The sequence below is a fragment of the Salvia splendens genome, chromosome 2 (genome assembly GCF_004379255.2).
Source record: "Salvia splendens isolate huo1 chromosome 2, SspV2, whole genome shotgun sequence".
NCBI lineage: Eukaryota > Viridiplantae > Streptophyta > Magnoliopsida > Lamiales > Lamiaceae > Salvia > Salvia splendens.
In genome coordinates, this window is record NC_056033.1 from 22,968,048 (window position 1) to 22,984,326 (window position 16,279).

General features: G+C 40.2%; 2 protein-coding genes and 1 long non-coding RNA gene across 3 annotated transcripts; all 3 read right to left on the bottom strand.

Annotated features, from left to right (window-relative positions):
* Positions 1 to 2,079: 2,079 nt before the first annotated feature.
* LOC121776615 lies at positions 2,080 to 3,845 on the bottom strand. Its single transcript, XM_042173810.1, has 3 exons — positions 3,548 to 3,845; positions 3,042 to 3,404; positions 2,080 to 2,852 (listed from the first exon to the last, which is right to left on the bottom strand). The coding sequence occupies exons 1-3, from the start codon at positions 3,843 to 3,845 to the stop codon at positions 2,080 to 2,082; spliced, it is 1,434 nt and encodes a 477-aa protein (XP_042029744.1).
* A 3,906-nt stretch (positions 3,846 to 7,751) lies between these two features.
* LOC121776623 lies at positions 7,752 to 8,945 on the bottom strand. The gene is made up of 2 exons (XM_042173816.1): positions 8,714 to 8,945; positions 7,752 to 8,524 (listed from the first exon to the last, which is right to left on the bottom strand). Exons 1-2 carry the CDS (start codon positions 8,943 to 8,945, stop codon positions 7,752 to 7,754), a joined length of 1,005 nt encoding a protein of 334 aa, XP_042029750.1.
* A 2,039-nt stretch (positions 8,946 to 10,984) lies between these two features.
* LOC121791840 lies at positions 10,985 to 13,050 on the bottom strand. Its single transcript, XR_006048754.1, has 2 exons — positions 12,083 to 13,050; positions 10,985 to 11,836 (listed from the first exon to the last, which is right to left on the bottom strand). It is a non-coding gene; the product is annotated as an uncharacterized LOC121791840 (long non-coding RNA).
* Positions 13,051 to 16,279: the final 3,229 nt, after the last annotated feature.

Here is a 16,279-nt window from a genome sequence, read left to right on the forward strand (position 1 = left end):
TCCCTGCTCCAAAAGTGGCGTCCCCTTTTTATATTTTTTTTCTCCTTTTCCAAATAAAAGTCACGCCTGGAATTAGTTATCAAATTCCCTAAAGTCTCGCCTCCTTTTCTTCTTCTTTTATGTACAAATATTAAAGCCAATTAAAATATCATATTCGTTTCCTTAAACCATGAGATTCCTTCCGTGGTTGGAGTTCCTTTTTTCAATCATGATTCTTCAAATATTATAGCACCTCATACCAAGAAAACATATAATATAAATTAGGCTTATACAAATCAATTAATAAATCAACAACCACATTCCATGCCTACAAAAATCAATTAACAAAAGATAGTCAGATTTAAATTATTAATTGACAAGTGCAGATGATTTAATTAAAAAAAACAGGAATTATTAGAATATCATAATCAACTATTTGATTTACATCAAATACCCCCAAACTTAAGTTTTTGCTCGTCCTCGAGCAAGATACGCAATCAAGCACAAAGGTTTTCAAATCATGACGAGACTCATGAAATCCTCAAATTCATATCATAAAAACTTTCACAAGTCAATAGATTACCTAAGCTAACTCCACATTCTCCTTTGAACTTGACTTAGAATGAAAGTATGAGCACAAACCAGCTCCCTAAGATCTAGTTATCCAACAAGCAATCCAAGTCCAAGCAATGACTCTAGTGTCTCAAACCATCGTTGCTAAATCATCAAAAGAAGTTCATTCGGCTATTCTCTATTTAAATCTATTTGGTCTTTTCACAAAACTCCAAGCAGAACTCATCAACAAAATGTGAATACCTTTGCACAAATCAAGAGGTCTTTATTTATGGTTGTAATGGGGCTTTTGGTTAAGGTAGGATATCAAATTTGGTTAGTAGCTCATTCCACCAAAATCAAGAATACCAGCACATCCCATAGGACAACATCTCCCAAAGCTTCATAATAATTAAGCATGAAATTTCCGCAGCTTACCACCCCCAAACTTAAGATTTTTCAACATAACAAATCAGGCTACTATTTTTTTCTTTCTTTCGAGCACTAATTTGAGTTTTTTTTTCTTTTTTTTCTCTTTTTTTTAGCCTTGGCTTTTTCTCTATGAACAGGCTGCCTTCTTTTTTTCTCACTTAGCAACTTTGCACTTTATTTCTCAAGCATAACTTGGATATTACATAACAAGCATCTAAACTTATGACCATTTTCTTGCCACCAACAACTACCCGAAGATGTGCTAGCACCTCAATTTTAGTGATAGAGACTGAAAAGAAGGGTTAACAAAAGGATATATCATGTAGGCTAGTATAGTGACTTCAAAATTTTAACAAAGAAATTAGGCTATAAGGCTCAAACTGGCTCGCTAGGAGTTTATGTAGGGTCAGGCATGTGATATTTTGGCAATGAGGCTTTTAGTCCTAATGCCTAGATCATTTTTGTGCATCGATATCAACAAAATATATTCAAGTCCTACTCAAATTATGCAAATTAACCATATAGATTTTTAACTCATTTTTCAAAAGCAAAATAGTTTTATCTCCTTAGCTCAAGAAATCGGACACCAAAGAACACTACTCTTTCCTAAATTAACAAGTAAGACTCCTTGTTCTCCAGAAGCAAGTAAGTGACAACTAAGTTCATAGCATAAGTTCACAGGAAAAGTTAACTCCACTTAGTGACTCCTAACAAGTATGAGCAAGTAACAATCCATAGGAAATCATACTAACGTGCGCACACAACAGAATTTCAACCCTCCCCCAAACTTAAATTCTACATTGTCCCCAAGATAGAAGGAAAATATAAGGTAGCAATAAAGATACTCCCCTGTCATTGTGAAGCTCATGGGTGGGTGGGTTGGGCGACTCTTTTTTTCCAACAGCAGAGATACGACCTTCATCTTCACTCCTACACAAAAAAACAAAATTAAAAAATAAAAAATGCTCAATTCAAAATAAATATTGAGGGAAATAATTGAACAAACAAAACCCCCAATATATGAAATCAAAAACAAAAGAACAATAAAAGACTTGGGTTGCCTCCCAATCAGCGCCTTTTTTAATAGTCGTTGGCTCGACCTTCTTCATCCTCGGTCTACACTTTCGGACTCTCTAAGGTGACCACCTCTCTTGCTTCCTTACCACTTTCACCACCAACATAGGCCTTCTCAACATTGATGGTCAGTTGCTCACCATTAATTCTGAACGTAACAGAGTTATCTTTTGCTCCAAGCAATACATATCCCGTTGCTAGAAATGGTCTACCAAACAAAATTGGCACTTCTTTATCTTCTGGCATGTCGAGCACAATAAAATCAACGGGAATGATGAACTTATCGATTTTAACCAAGACATCCTCAACAATTCCAGTGGGCTTCACTATGGAGTGATCAACCAATTGTAGAGCGATGTCGATAGGCTCCATTCTTTCCTCCAAACCAATGGCACGAGCCTTTTTCCATGCCATCAGTGAGATCCCTGAACCTTGGTCCAATAAACACTTTGAGAAAATCGTGTTGCCAATTTCACATGGTATGATGCAACCTCTTGGATCTCTTCTCTTCGTCGGCATAATTCCAAATATCAGTTGTGAGCAATTCGTGCTCAATGTCACAATCCCCTCATTCTGAAGTTTCTCCTTGTTCGCCATTATGACTTTGAAGAACTTGGAGAATCTCGGGAAATTGGTGAAAAGATCCACCAATGAGATGTCTATATTCACCTTTCTAATCACATTCATCATCCACTCAAAACTCTTTTCTTGCCGCACTCGCTTCTTTCTCGTGAATGGATATGGAGGAATGTCATTAGGAATACTAGACTTGCTCTTCTTAGGTTCTGTCTCATTGACCTTTTTGTCTTTCTCTCCTGCTGTAAATCTTCCATTTAACTTAGATTCATCGCCTTGTTCCTTGCTGCCGGATGCAGCCTGTTCTTGACCATGTTGGGCATCCTGCACCAACGCGGGACTTTCCTTACATGCCTCGTCCGCCCCTGCGTGCGAGGAATGCAAGCCTAACATCTTGTGCGCCCCTGCGTGCGAGATGCCGGAAGTACCTTGGTCGTCCGTTAAAGGCATTGAATCCAAATTTCTTCCGCTTCTCAGGGTGACTGCTTTGCAATTTCCCTTGGGGTTGGGCACTGTATTACTTGGAATGGTGCTGGGAGTTCTTGTATGAGAAGTTGTAGCAGGCTGCCCTATTTGTGTTTCCAAATTCCTCATAGAAGCCTCGAGTTGTCCAAACTTCTCAATTGTTTTCTCTTTGAAGAAATCATTCTCTTTTTTACTCTTTGACATGAAAGAGAATATCTGTCCCATCTGATCTTCTAGTGAAGGTTTCTTATCAAAACCAGGGGGTTGGGAGTTGTTTCGCCATTGGTTCCCACCATTGTTACTTGACCCAGCTTGGTTCCAATTCCCTTGTTGTTGAGGCTTTCAGTTCTGATGATTGTTATTGAATTGGACCCCTTGGCTAAAACCTTGGCGGTTATTGCCTATGTAATTCACATCTTCAACCGTTTGTTGGGATTGGTCATTTGACATTGATCTGTGTGATGCCCACCTTGACACAGTCCACATTTAACCATTGCAAAAATTTGAGGTTGTGGGTTCAACTGCATGGAAGATACTGCTTTAACCACCGATGTCATTTGGGTGCTAATATTAGCTAGTTGTGCCTCAACCGTTGTCATTCTTTCAGATTCTACTGAAGCTCCAAAGGTATTTCCTTTCTTCTCAACCACTCTCCTTGGATTGTACCAGATTCTTTGTTTATCTGCTAGTTTTTTAAACAAGGTCCTCAGTTCCTCATGTGTCGTATTATCAAGATCTCCACCAGTACTTGCATTTATAAGTCCCATGCTTTCATTGTATAAGCCTTGTTAAAATTTGACAAGATCACGGCCAGGAGCAAGACCATGGCTGGGACACTTTCTCAACATCTCAGTAAACCTTTTCCATGCTTCAGCAAAAGATTCATCATCTTGCTGCCGAAAAGATGTGATGGCATCCCTCAATCTCTCGATCTTCATTGGTGAATTATATTCCAGGAGAAACTTGGATTTCAGATCTTCAAAGGTCACCACATTGTACCCCGGAAGTGAGTCATACCACTCTTGTGCTTTGTCTCTCAACGAAAAAGGAAAGAGAGCTCTCTTGATATTATCATGTGGCACATTCGCAGGTCTGTGGTTCATGGTCAACTCATAGAATGCATTGAGGTGGCTTATGGGCTCTTCATCTTCACGACCATGGAACAAGGTGCCACCATTCACCAAGCTGATGTAGTGCGGTGGGATGCTTATGTTATCCGTAGCATAGGCAACATTTCCCGGGTGATCAAGTCCCGATCTGACAGTATCGCCGAACTTTTCCACAGGAGGAACATTGTTATTGTTCTCGGCCATCGACTCAGCTTCTGAATCACTGCCACTACTCTCAAAATTTGTTTCAAAAATTAGATTTTCTCTCGCTAGACTCTGATAGTCCTGATGTATATCAATCACAGCTGAATTTTGTCCTCTTCTATGATGTACCAATAACCCAAATTGCGGTGTACCCTTAGATCTGGTTCGCATCCACTGTTTTTTTATTTTTCTGTTTTCAATTTTCTAGAACACCTACACAACAGAAAAGAAACCAAGCACAACTCAAATATCCAATTCTACCGAAAGCGAGACATCTCGACAACTTCGGGGTTAGTCTTAGAAAAAGTGTGTGCTTGAATTTATACTAGCAAACTAAAAAGACAAGGAGTCCAGATGTGTAATTTTAGGTCTTTTTAAATCAGAATAGATATGCACTCAAGTTCACAAAATTATCCCTAATATTACCACTTCACTACAAGAGTACAGCTTCGTGTGTAGTAATTTAAGGTGTCGATCCACAAGGAAGGTATGTTCGTTTAACCCCCAATACATAAAAATAACAGTAAAGATGAATGTTTTTGTTTGGAGTTTGTTTTCTGAAAATAATGAAAAATAAAGTTGAATTCAAATTAACGCAAGTGAGACAATTGTTACTCCAAACACTTCCTGACAAGACACAGATTAATCCTATGCATTCAATTCTATCTCATACGTTCGGGACAATTTAAAATTATTCAACCTGCAAGCACTAAACATGCTAAGCATCAACTAGTCAAAGAATAGCTAAACACTTACTCTTTAAACCAAATTCAATAATCCTAAGAACCCTACGGAAGCGCGAGATTCAAAGTACAATTGCAATTAAGATCAAAATCCATTATCAAGTTGTCATCTAAACAATTCCAATTGATAATTCATTACCACCACAATCCATCCTAATTCAAGCTAAAGAGGCATTAAATCAAGACTATATAATTATCACTAAAGATGCACCTAAAGTAATATATTCATTCAATTAAATAAGTAGTAATAACGAACACGAGATAGAAACGAACATAGGATAAATCATGAAATTAACTTGTCTAACAACATGTTTGGAGCAACACAAGATTCTTAGCCTAACATAATTAAACTGAGAACAATGATAAATGGAGATAAAACCCTAGAAACCATGGAGTAGATGATGGCTGTAATTTTCTCCATTCTCTTCTCTCTTAAATTCCTCACGCTAAATTCCTCCAGAGCTTCTGCAGTTTTTGGCGTCTCTGCTCTTTTTTTTCTCTCCAAAAGTGGCGTCTGCTCCGTCTGCCAAAATCCCTGCTCCAAAAGTGCCGTCCCCTTTTTATATTTTTTTTCTCCTTTTCCAAATAAAAGTCACGCCTGGAATTAGATATCAAATTCCCTAAAGTCTCGCCTCGCCTCCTTTTCTTCTTCTTTTAGGTACAAATATTAAAGCCAATTAAAATATCATATTCGTTTCCTTAAACCATGAGATTCCCTCCGTGACTGGAGTTCCTTTTTTCAATCATGATTCTTCAAATATTATAGCACCTCCTACCAAGAAAACATATAATATAAATTAGGCTTATACAAATCAGTTAATAAATCAACAACCACATTCCATGCCTACAAAAATCAATTAACAAAAGATAGTCAGATTTAAATTATTAATTGACAATTGCAGATGATTTAATTAAAAAAAACAGGAATTATTAGAATATCATAATCAACTATTTGATTTACATCAAACACCCCCAAACTTAAGTTTTTGCTCGTCCTCGAGTAAGATACACAATCAAGCACAAAGGTTTTCAAATCATGACGAGACTCATGAAATCCTCAAATTCATATCATAAAAACTTTCACAAGTCAAGAGATTACCTAAGCTAACTCCAAATTCTCCTTTGAACATGACTTAGAATGAAAGTATGAGCACAAACCAGCTCCCTAAGATCTAGTTATCCAACAAGCAATCCAAGTCCAAGCAATGACTCTAGTGTCTCAAACCATCGTTGCTAAATCATCAAAAGAAGTTCATTCGGCTATTCTCTATTTAAATCTATTTGGTCTTTTCACAAAACTCCAAGCAGAACTCATCAACAAAATGTGAATACCTTTGCACAAATCAAAAGGTCTTTATTTATGGTTGTAATGGGGCTTTTGGTTAAGGTGGGATATCAAATTTGGTTAGTAGCTCATTCCACCAAAATCAAGAATACTAGCACATCCTATAGGACAACATCTCCCAAAGCTTCATAATAATTAAGCATGAAATTTCCGCAGCTTACCACCCCCAAACTTAAGATTTTTCAACAGAACAAATCAGGCTACTATTTTTTTCTTTCTTTCGAGCACTAATTTGAGTTTTTTTTTTCTTTTTTTTCTCTTTTTTTTAGACTTTGCTTTTTCTCTATGAACAGGCTGCCTTCTTTTTTTCTCACTTAGCAACTTTGCACTTTATTTCTCAAGCATAACTTGGATATTACATAACAAGCATCTAAACTTATGACCATTTTCTTGCCACCAACAACTACCCGAAGATGTGCTAGCACCTCAATTTTAGTGATAGGGACTGAAAAGAAGGGTTAACAAAAGGATATATCATGTAGGCTAGTATAGTGACTTCAAAATTTTAACAAAGAAATTAGGCTATAAGGCTCAAACTGGCTCGCTAGGAGTTTATGTAGGGTCAGGCATGTGATATTTTGGCAATGAGGCTTTTAGTCCTAATGCCTAGATCATTTTTGTGCATCGATATCAACAAAATATATTCAAGTCCTACTCAAATTATGCAAATTAACCATATAGATTTTTAACTCATTTTTCAAAAGCGAAATAGTGTTATCTCCTTAGCTCAAGAAATCGGACACCAAAGAACACTACTCTTTCCTAAATTAACAAGTAAGACTCCTTGTTCTCCAGAAGCAAGTAAGTGACAACTAAGTTCATAGCATAAGTTCACAGGAAAAGCTAACTCCACTTAGTGACTCCTAACAAGTATGAGCAAGTAACAATCCATAGGAAATCATACTAACGTGCGCACACAACAGAATTTCAACCCTCCCCCAAACTTAAATTCTACATTGTCCCCAAGATAGAAGGAAAATATAAGGTAGCTATAAAGATACTCCCCTGTCATTGTGAAGCTCATGGGTGGGTGGGTTGGGCGACTCTTTTTTTCCAACAGCAGAGATACGACCTTCATCTTCACTCCTACACAAAAAAACAAAAATAAAAAATAAAAAATGCTCAATTCAAAATAAATATTGAGGGAAATAATTGAGCAAACAAAACCCCTAATATATGAAATAAAAAAAAAAAGAACAATAAAAGACTTGGGTTGCCTCCCAATCAGCGCCTTTTTTAATAGTCGTTGGCTCGACCTTCTTCATCCTCGGTCTACACTTTCGGACTCTCTAGTGTGACCACCTCTCTTGCTTCCTTACCACTTTCACCACCAACACAGGCCTTCTCAACATTGATGGTCAGTTGCTCAACATTAATTCTGAATGTAACATAGTTATCCTTTGCTCCAAGCAATACATATCCCGTTGCTAGAAATGGTCTACCAAACAAAATTGGCACTTCTTTATCTTCTGGCATGTCGAGCACAATAAAATCAACCGGAATGATGAACTTATCGATTTTAACCAAGACATCCTCAACAATTCCAGTGGGCTTCACTATGGAGTGATCAACCAATTGTAGAGCGATGTCGATAGGCTCCATTCTTTCCTCCAAACCAATGGCACGAGCCTTTTTCAATGCCATCAGTGAGATCCCTGAACCTTGGTCCAATAAACACTTTGAGAAAATCGTGTTGCCAATTTCACATGGTATGATGCAACCTCCTGGATCTCTTCTCTTCGTCGGCATGATTCCAGATATCAGTTGTGAGCAATTCGTGCTCAATGTCACAATCCCCTCATCCTGAAGTTTCTCCTTGTTCGCCGTTATGACTTTGAAGAACTTGGAGAATCTCGGGAAATTGGTGAAAAGATCCACCAATGAGATGTCTACATTCACCTTTCTAATCACATTCATCATCCACTCAAAACTCTTTTCTTGCCGCACTCGCTTCTTTCTCGTGAATGGATATGGAGGAATGTCATTAGGAATACTAGACTTGCTCTTCTTAGGTTCTGTCTCATTGACCTTTTTGTCTTTCTCTCCTACTGTAAATCTTCCATTTAACTTAGATTCATCGCCTTGTTCCTTGCTGTCGGATGCAGCCTGTTCTTGACCATGTTGGGCATCCTGCACCAACGCGGGACTTCCCTTACATGCCTCGTCCACCCCTGCGTGCGAGGAATGCAAGCCTAACATCTCGTCCGCCCCTGCGTACGAGATGCCGGAAGTACCTTGGTCGTCCGTTAAAGGCATTGAATCCAAATTTCTTCCGCTTCTCAGGGTGACTGCTTTGCAATTTCCCTTGGGGTTGGGCACTGTATAAGAAGTTGTAGCAAGCTGCCCTATTTGTGTTTCCAAATTCCTCATAGAAGCCTCGAGTTGTCCAAACTTCTCAATTGTTTTCTCTTTGAAGAAATCATTCTCTTTTTGACTTTTTGACATGAAAGAGAATATCTGTCCCATCTGATCTTCTATTGAAGGTTTCTTATCAAAACCAGGGGGTTGGGAGTTGTTTCGCCATTGGTTCCCACCATTGTTACTTGACCCAGCTTGGTTCCAATTCCCTTGTTGTTGAGGCTTTCAGTTCTGATGATTGTTATTGAATTGACCCCCTTGGCTAAAACCTTGGCGGTTATTGCCTATGTAATTCACATCTTCAACCGTTTCTTGGGATTGGATCATTTGACATTGATCTGTGTGATGCCACCTTGACACAGTCCACATTTAACCATTGCAAAAATTTGAGGTTGTGGGTTCAATTGCATGGAAGATACTGCTTTAACCACCGATGTCATTTGGGTGCTAATATTAGCTAGTTGTGCCTCAACCGTTGTCATTCTTTCAGATTCTACTGAAGCTCCAAAGGTATTTCCTTTCTTCTCAACCACTCTCCTTAGATTGTACCAGTTTCTTTGATTATCTGCTAGTTTTTGAAACAAGGTCTTCAGTTCCTCATGTGTCGTATTATCAAGATCTCCACCAGTACTTGCATTTATAAGTCCCATGCTTTCATTGTATAAGCCTTGGTAAAATTTGACAAGATCACGGCCAGGAGCAAGACCATGGCTGGGACACTTTCTCAACATCTCAGTAAACCTTTTCCATGCTTCAGCAAAAGATTCATCATCTTGCTGCCAAAAAGATGTGATGGCATCCCTCAATCTCTCGATCTTCATTGGTGAATTATATTCCAGGAGAAACTTGGATTTCAGATCTTCAAAGGTCACCACATTGTACCCCGGAAGTGAGTCATACCACTCTTGTGCTTTGTCTCTCAACGAAAAAGGAAAGAGAGCTCTCTTGATATTATCATGTGGCACATTCGCAGGTCTGTGGTTCATGGTCAACTCATAGAATGCATTGAGGTGGCTTATGGGCTCTTCATCTTCACGACCATGGAACAAGGTGCCACCATTCACCTAGCTGATGTAGTGCGGTGGGATGCTTATGTTATCCGTAGCATAGGCAAAATTTCTCGGGTGATCAACTCCCGATCTGACAGTATCGCCGAACTTTTCCACAGGAGGAACATTGTTATTGTTCTCGGCCATCGACTCAGCTTCTGAATCACTGCTACTACTCTCAAAATTTGTTTCAAAAATTAGATTTTCTCTCACTGAACTCTGATAGTCCTGATGTGTATCAATCACAGCTGAATTCTGTCCTCTTCTATGATGTACCAATAACCCAAATTGCGGTGTACCCTTAGATCTGGTTCGCATCCACTGTTTTTTTATTTTTCTGTTTTCAATTTTCTAGAACACCTACACAACAGAAAAGAAACCAAGCACAACTCAAATATCCAATTCTACCGAAAGTGATACATCTCGACAACTTCGGGGTTAGTCTTAGAAAAAGTGTGTGCTTGAATGTATACTAGCAAACTAAAAAAACAAGGAGTCCAGATGTGTAATTTTAGGTCTTTTTAAATCAGAATAGATGTGCACTCAAGTTCACAAAATTATCCATAATATTACCACTTCACTACAAGAGTACAGCTTCGTGTGTAGTAATTTAAGGTGTCGATCCACATGGAAGGTAAGTTCGTTTAACCCCAAATACATAAAAATAACAGTAAAGATGAATGTTTTTGTTTGAAGTTTGTTTTCTGAAAATAATGAAATATAAAGTTGAATTCAAATTAACACAAGTGAGACAATTGTTACTCCAAACACTTGCTGACAAGACACAGATTAATCCTATGCATTCAATTCTATCTCATACGTTCGGGACTATTTAAAATTATTCAACCTGCAAGCACTAAACATGCTAAGCATCAACTAGTCAAAGAATAGCTAAACACTTACTCTTTAAACCAAATTCAATAATCCTAAGAACCCAACGGAAGCGCGAGATTCAAAGTACAATTGCAATTAAGATCAAAATCCATTATCAAGTTGTCATCTAAACAATTCCAATTGATAATTCATTACCACCACAATCCATCCTAATTCAAGCTAAAGAGGCATTAAATCAAGACTATGGAATTATCACTAAAGATGCACCTAAAGTAATAAATTCATTCAATTAAATAAGTAGTAATAACGAACACGAGATAGAAACGAACATAGGATAAATCATGAAATTAACTTGTCTAACAACATGTTTGGAGCAACACAAGATTCTTAGCCTAACATAATTAAACCGAGAACAATGATAAATGGAGATAAATCTGATTCAATTTCTCGCGACAGGAGCGTCGCTGCTCCTTCGCAATCGCCGGCGCTCCGTTGCCGCATCGCAGAGACCTCCTCGCCGTCTTCTTTCTTTGTCAATTCATTAATCCTCTATCTTCTTCTCCGGTTAATCTCAGAAAAGACATTCCCAAATTGCACAAAAGAGGAAAATCTCCAAATTGAAAATCACGTTGCCCCGTCTCTTCTCTATCCCTGAAATTGGAATTTGCAGCCCTCTCTTCTTTCTCCCCCCCCCCTGACTGTGCTCTACGTCGATCCCACACTTCGTCTTACTCTCCAGGCGGAATTGGCCGCCGCCGCCGCCTTCTCTCCCTCGCAGCGTTGCCGATATAGTTCTCGGCACGCGATGCCATTGCCACTGATTGAAACTGCCACGGCGCTGCCCTGTCTGTCGGGTACGGGCGAGAGCTGCCCTTTCTCGGCCTCTTCCCCTGCCGCTGCCTCATGCGAGCAGCTATCGCCTCACCGCTCGTCGCTGCCAGTTGCACAGGTGAACAGCCGCTGCTGGAGCTGTTCAGCCAGAAAACCTGCTGCCTCGTGGAGTCCCCGCGGCTGCCCTTGTGGCCTCGCCGTCGCCGAGGGTCTCTGAGGCTGCCCCTGTGCCTTAAAGCTAAGTCCCCTATCCCTATCCCCTCTTGGCTCAATACTTGTGAGTCTCTGCAAAAGCTATGTGTGTTCATTCTTTGCTACTGCTATGGATAAAGCTTGGCTGCTCTATGTTCTACTTCTTAGGCTTGTTATGATGTGAGATCTAAAAACATGCTCCTCTTAATTTTTGTTGCATTTCATGGCTTTTGATGCCAACTCTACGGTTCCCTTAAGTGGTCATGCTTCTCTAACTCTAAGTTTTTGACTATCATGGCATGTTCTAAACGATGCAGAGGGTAGTGTGGTGGGTTTTACCTTGACTTGGGTGAGTCCTTGATTATTGTGGCTGATCCTAAGCCTTGTTGTTACTCCTTGCTCCTCATGCTAGCCTCCTCATACTTTGTGGTGAAGTTTGGGATTGAGATGGTGTGTGGAAGGAAGTGGGGAAGGGGCTGTTTTTATAGCAAAATTCTTAGACTTTTGCGGCAGACATTAGGAGCTTCTACTCCTACTTTGAGCCATTGTCCCCTTCCCCTTTTGAATTTGGCTATGAGACTTTCTTGTCTATTTTGTGTAAGCTGATTCCAGCCTTGGGTTTTGTGGAAGGAAATCTGATTCACTTCTATTTTAAGCTTAAAAGATGAGCTCACATCACCTTGTACTATTTGTATCTATCTCTATTATGGTGAAGTTTGGGGAGGACATAGGTTGGCTGATCTTACAACATTGATTTGTGGGGATTTGCCTTGCTCCTTTGGAGCTTAGGTGGTGATCTCATCTTGAGGTTTTTACTGCCTCTTTTCTCATAATGGAAGATTTGGAGGATCTTGATTCTTATCCCCACTTTGAACTTTGGCCGGAGTTGTTTGATGGGGACATGTCATATTTGGCATTCTTACTAGATTGATGAAAATCCAAGACTTCACCTTTTTGGTTGAGAAGATCTCTAACTCCTTTTGGTGTTTGACTTGCAAGGATAAGCCGTCACATTTGGAGCTTGGCGACTGTGAGATCGAGAAGGATGGAGGAGAAGAGAGAAGATTTACTTACATCACTATTTTATCTCATTTTCCTCTTTTGACTAATCCTCATCCTAAGATAGGGATAGATGAAAGTTGTACTCCCATTTCCATGTAATACTAGGTATTGGAGCTCGTAAAGTAGAAGTGTAGTATTCCTCGTTTTAGTATCATGATGTAACAACTTGTATGTATCCACTATTCTTGTATTTCAATTCCTCACAAGAACTTTACTATCTTTTTAATATAAGTACCTTCTTTGAATCTCCACAAAATTTATTCTTGCACTTTATTTCCAAACAAAATACTTAGCATTCAAAGGTCGAGATTACAACGAAAGTTCTTTGATTACAAAGTAACACGACTTCTACTAGCGCTTAAATATTCTAATTAAATCCGATTTATCTCAAGAAAGGAACGAAATTTCGGGGCGTCACATAGTGTTCGTCCAAAGCCTCTTCCGTAGGAACCTCTCTGCACGGGGGAAGGCCCTCCTCGGTCCCCTTTGTATCATTCGGCTCCAACTCTCTTTCTGCAGATGTATCTTCCGAGCGCTTGAGTTGCCGCAACTGCCTTCTCACTAGTCTCTCATCCGTTGGGGCATCCTTGTCATCTGAGATTACATCATCGAGATCGAGTACAATGATTTCTGCTTCTATCATCGTTTCCTCTTTCTCATTAATACCAGCTCCTTCCACATCGACTAGCGGCTCTGCTTCATCGGGGTTCCCGAACATGCTTTCCAATAATTCTTGTAACTCATCAATTTGAACATCTTCTTCTATTCCCAATCTGATCTTCTCGGACACACCTACCATAGTCGGCTCTACATCGCCTCCATCTCCTGATTCTGTACCATCTGCACTCTCTGTACCGACATTCACACTTTCTACTCCCAATCGTTCTTGGGGAGGTAGGGCTTCGGTTGGAGTATAGGGGTTATTTCTTGATGAGTTCAGTGCTTGGGCTGTAGGAGTCTCAATACGGGATTTGGGCCTCGGTGGAATTTCCAAGGGGGTTAAGGTTCCGACGGCTTCTTCCTCATGACAAGCCGCAACCATTCGCGCGAAAAGCTCGCTAGCATTTACTCCCCGGCCGAATTTGTGAAGGAATTCTCTCATAATCTCCTCTGGGTTGAGCTTGTCGGCCGTCGCGGGCGCAATAGGGGCGGTTGAAGAGGTGGGCCGGCATGAAATCGGACTGGCCTCGGCTGCCTTGAATTGAGCAGTTGCAAGTTCAACAACTTCAAATTCTGCTTGAAATCTTTGGACAGCCGTTCGTGATGATTCCCCCTTCGTCTTTTTCTGTGGTAGTGCATTCTTCCGTCGAGACTGGCTAGTGGCAATTTGGTTTTCCATCGCAGTTGTGGTAGTTACGGCGAGGGTTTCTTTTTTCCTGCAGAGAAATTTCGTAACTTGTGAGAGAGTGATTTGGGAGTTATGGGAGAGGGTTAACAATTTAAATAGATAGATTAAGGAAATAAAATAGGATACTAAAAATATTGAGGGAAAAACAGAAAGTTGCGCGATGACATCAGCGACCGTTCGTTTCCTTCTCTCCTTTAAATTTTAAAATTCAAAAATTAAAACTCCTACATTTTTTTCTGCTTTCTCTTTACTTAAACCGTTGCGTTCCCGCATATCCTTCCATCCACATGACTTAAAAAAAACTTAAGAAAAAGAACGAAATACCGAACTCCCAGGTCAAAGGAAATTAAATAGAACACATTTCAAAGTTCAACCGACCTTCCAGGGGTTGTTCGACATTTCAATTTTTTTTTTAGGTTAAAAGATTTTTTTCTTTGTTTGGGTTTTCTTGAGAAACATAAAAAGAATATCCACAATATTTACAAAAACTGTTTAACTATTCTTATGAATATGGGATCTCTGTTAAAATTTTCAAACTTCATGTCATTTCCTTGAACAAAGAATTCCCGAAGAATACCTAAACCTTCTGACCAAATAGGTGATAATGGGGAGCATGCACAGTGGAACTTCTTCCACCACACACAGCTCTGAACTATCCCTAAACAACTTGACTCTATGACCATTAACAAGAAAAGGGATAGAGTTAGGAGTACATCCCTAAATTTCCACGGCTCTATTAGCTCCGAGGCTCACAATAGTGTAAGGTCCGGTCCACTTAGACTTCAGTTTCTCGGGCACCAGCTTTAGCCGTGACTGGAAAAGGAGCACCTTCTGTCCAACCTGCAGTTCCTTCACCCGGAGATTTCTATCGTGCCACAACTTGGTTTTTTCCTTGTACCACATTGCAGCATCGTAGGATTCGAGTCTTAACTCCTCCAGCTCTTGCAGTTGCAGCTTCATTTCCTCTTCACAGGCCTGAGGCTTCATGTTCATCTCTCTAACTGCCCAGTAAGCTTTGTGCTCTATTCCAACTGGAAGATGACACATTTTGCCAAACACGAGCCTATATGGTGACATTCCAATGAGAGTCTTGAATGCGGTTCGATAGGCCCAGAGTGCATCATCCAGCCTTTTGCTCCAATCCTTCCTTGACGGGTTAACGGTCTTCTCCAGAATCCTTTTGATCTCTCTGTTAGAAATATCTGCTTGCCCGTTGCTCTGTGGATGATACGAAGTAGAGAGTCGGTGATGTACCCCGTATTTCTTCATAAGCGCTTCCATTGTCCGGTTGCAGAAATGTGTTCCTTGGTCTGAAATGACCGCCCTTGGCACCCCATATCTACTGAAAATATTCGCCTTAAGGAACTTTGTGATCTCCTTCGCCTCACATGTTGCAGTCGCCTTGGCTTCTATCCATTTCGATACATAATCCACTGCCACCAGTATTTAAGAGTTACCGTAGGAAGATGGGAATGGTCCCATGAAGTCTATCACCCAAACATCGAGCACTTCGCAGACAATCACTGGAATCTGGGGCATCTCATCACGAGTGGAAATTCCCCCGGTCTGCTGGCATCGGTTACAACTCTGGCAGTACCCATAAGCATATTTGTTCAATGTTGGCCAATAGAATCCGCTATCTAGAACCTTCTGAGCAATCTTCCTCGGACCAAAATGTCCAACGCACGCTAATGCATGGCAGTGGTCCAGTACGTCTCTTTGTTCCCATTCTGGAATGCATCTCCTGATTACTTGGTCGGATCCCATTCTCCATAGATACGGATCGTCCCAGAAGTAGTACTTGGCCTCGCTTCTGATTTTCATCCTTTGGGCCCGGGAAATCTCTGGGGTACTGGGTAGCTCCCCTGTGACTAAGTAGTTTGCTAAGTCAGCGAACCTTGTTCTGCATTCAGCGGGTACTTCCCTTTTTCAGAAACTCCAGGTCCAGTTGCGGCCATCACTTTATCCCAGCGAATAAGACTCGTGCTCTCCCCTGTAAAGTACAGATGTTCCTCCGGGAACGCATCTGGTATAGCTTATTCAGTATCTCCTTGGAGGATCCTGCTGAGATGGTCAGCTACCTTGTTATCAGACCCCTTCTTGTCTTTCACTTCTCAGTCGAACTC

Excerpts from the sequence above, each read along its gene's own strand:
- LOC121776615 (XM_042173810.1), bottom strand. The coding sequence starts at position 3,845 with ATGGGACTTATAAATGCAAGTACTGGTGGAGATCTTGATAATACGACA. Across the intron at positions 3,405-3,547 it reads TAAATGTGGACTGTGTCAAG|GGAATTGGAACCAAGCTGGG; the intron begins GTGGGCATCACA and ends CTCAACAACAAG. Across the intron at positions 2,853-3,041 it reads GCCTTTAACGGACGACCAAG|GAGAGAAAGACAAAAAGGTC; the intron begins GTACTTCCGGCA and ends GATTTACAGCAG.
- LOC121776623 (XM_042173816.1), bottom strand. The coding sequence starts at position 8,945 with ATGGGACAGATATTCTCTTTCATGTCAAAAAGTCAAAAAGAGAATGAT. Across the intron at positions 8,525-8,713 it reads GCCTTTAACGGACGACCAAG|GAGAGAAAGACAAAAAGGTC; the intron begins GTACTTCCGGCA and ends GATTTACAGTAG.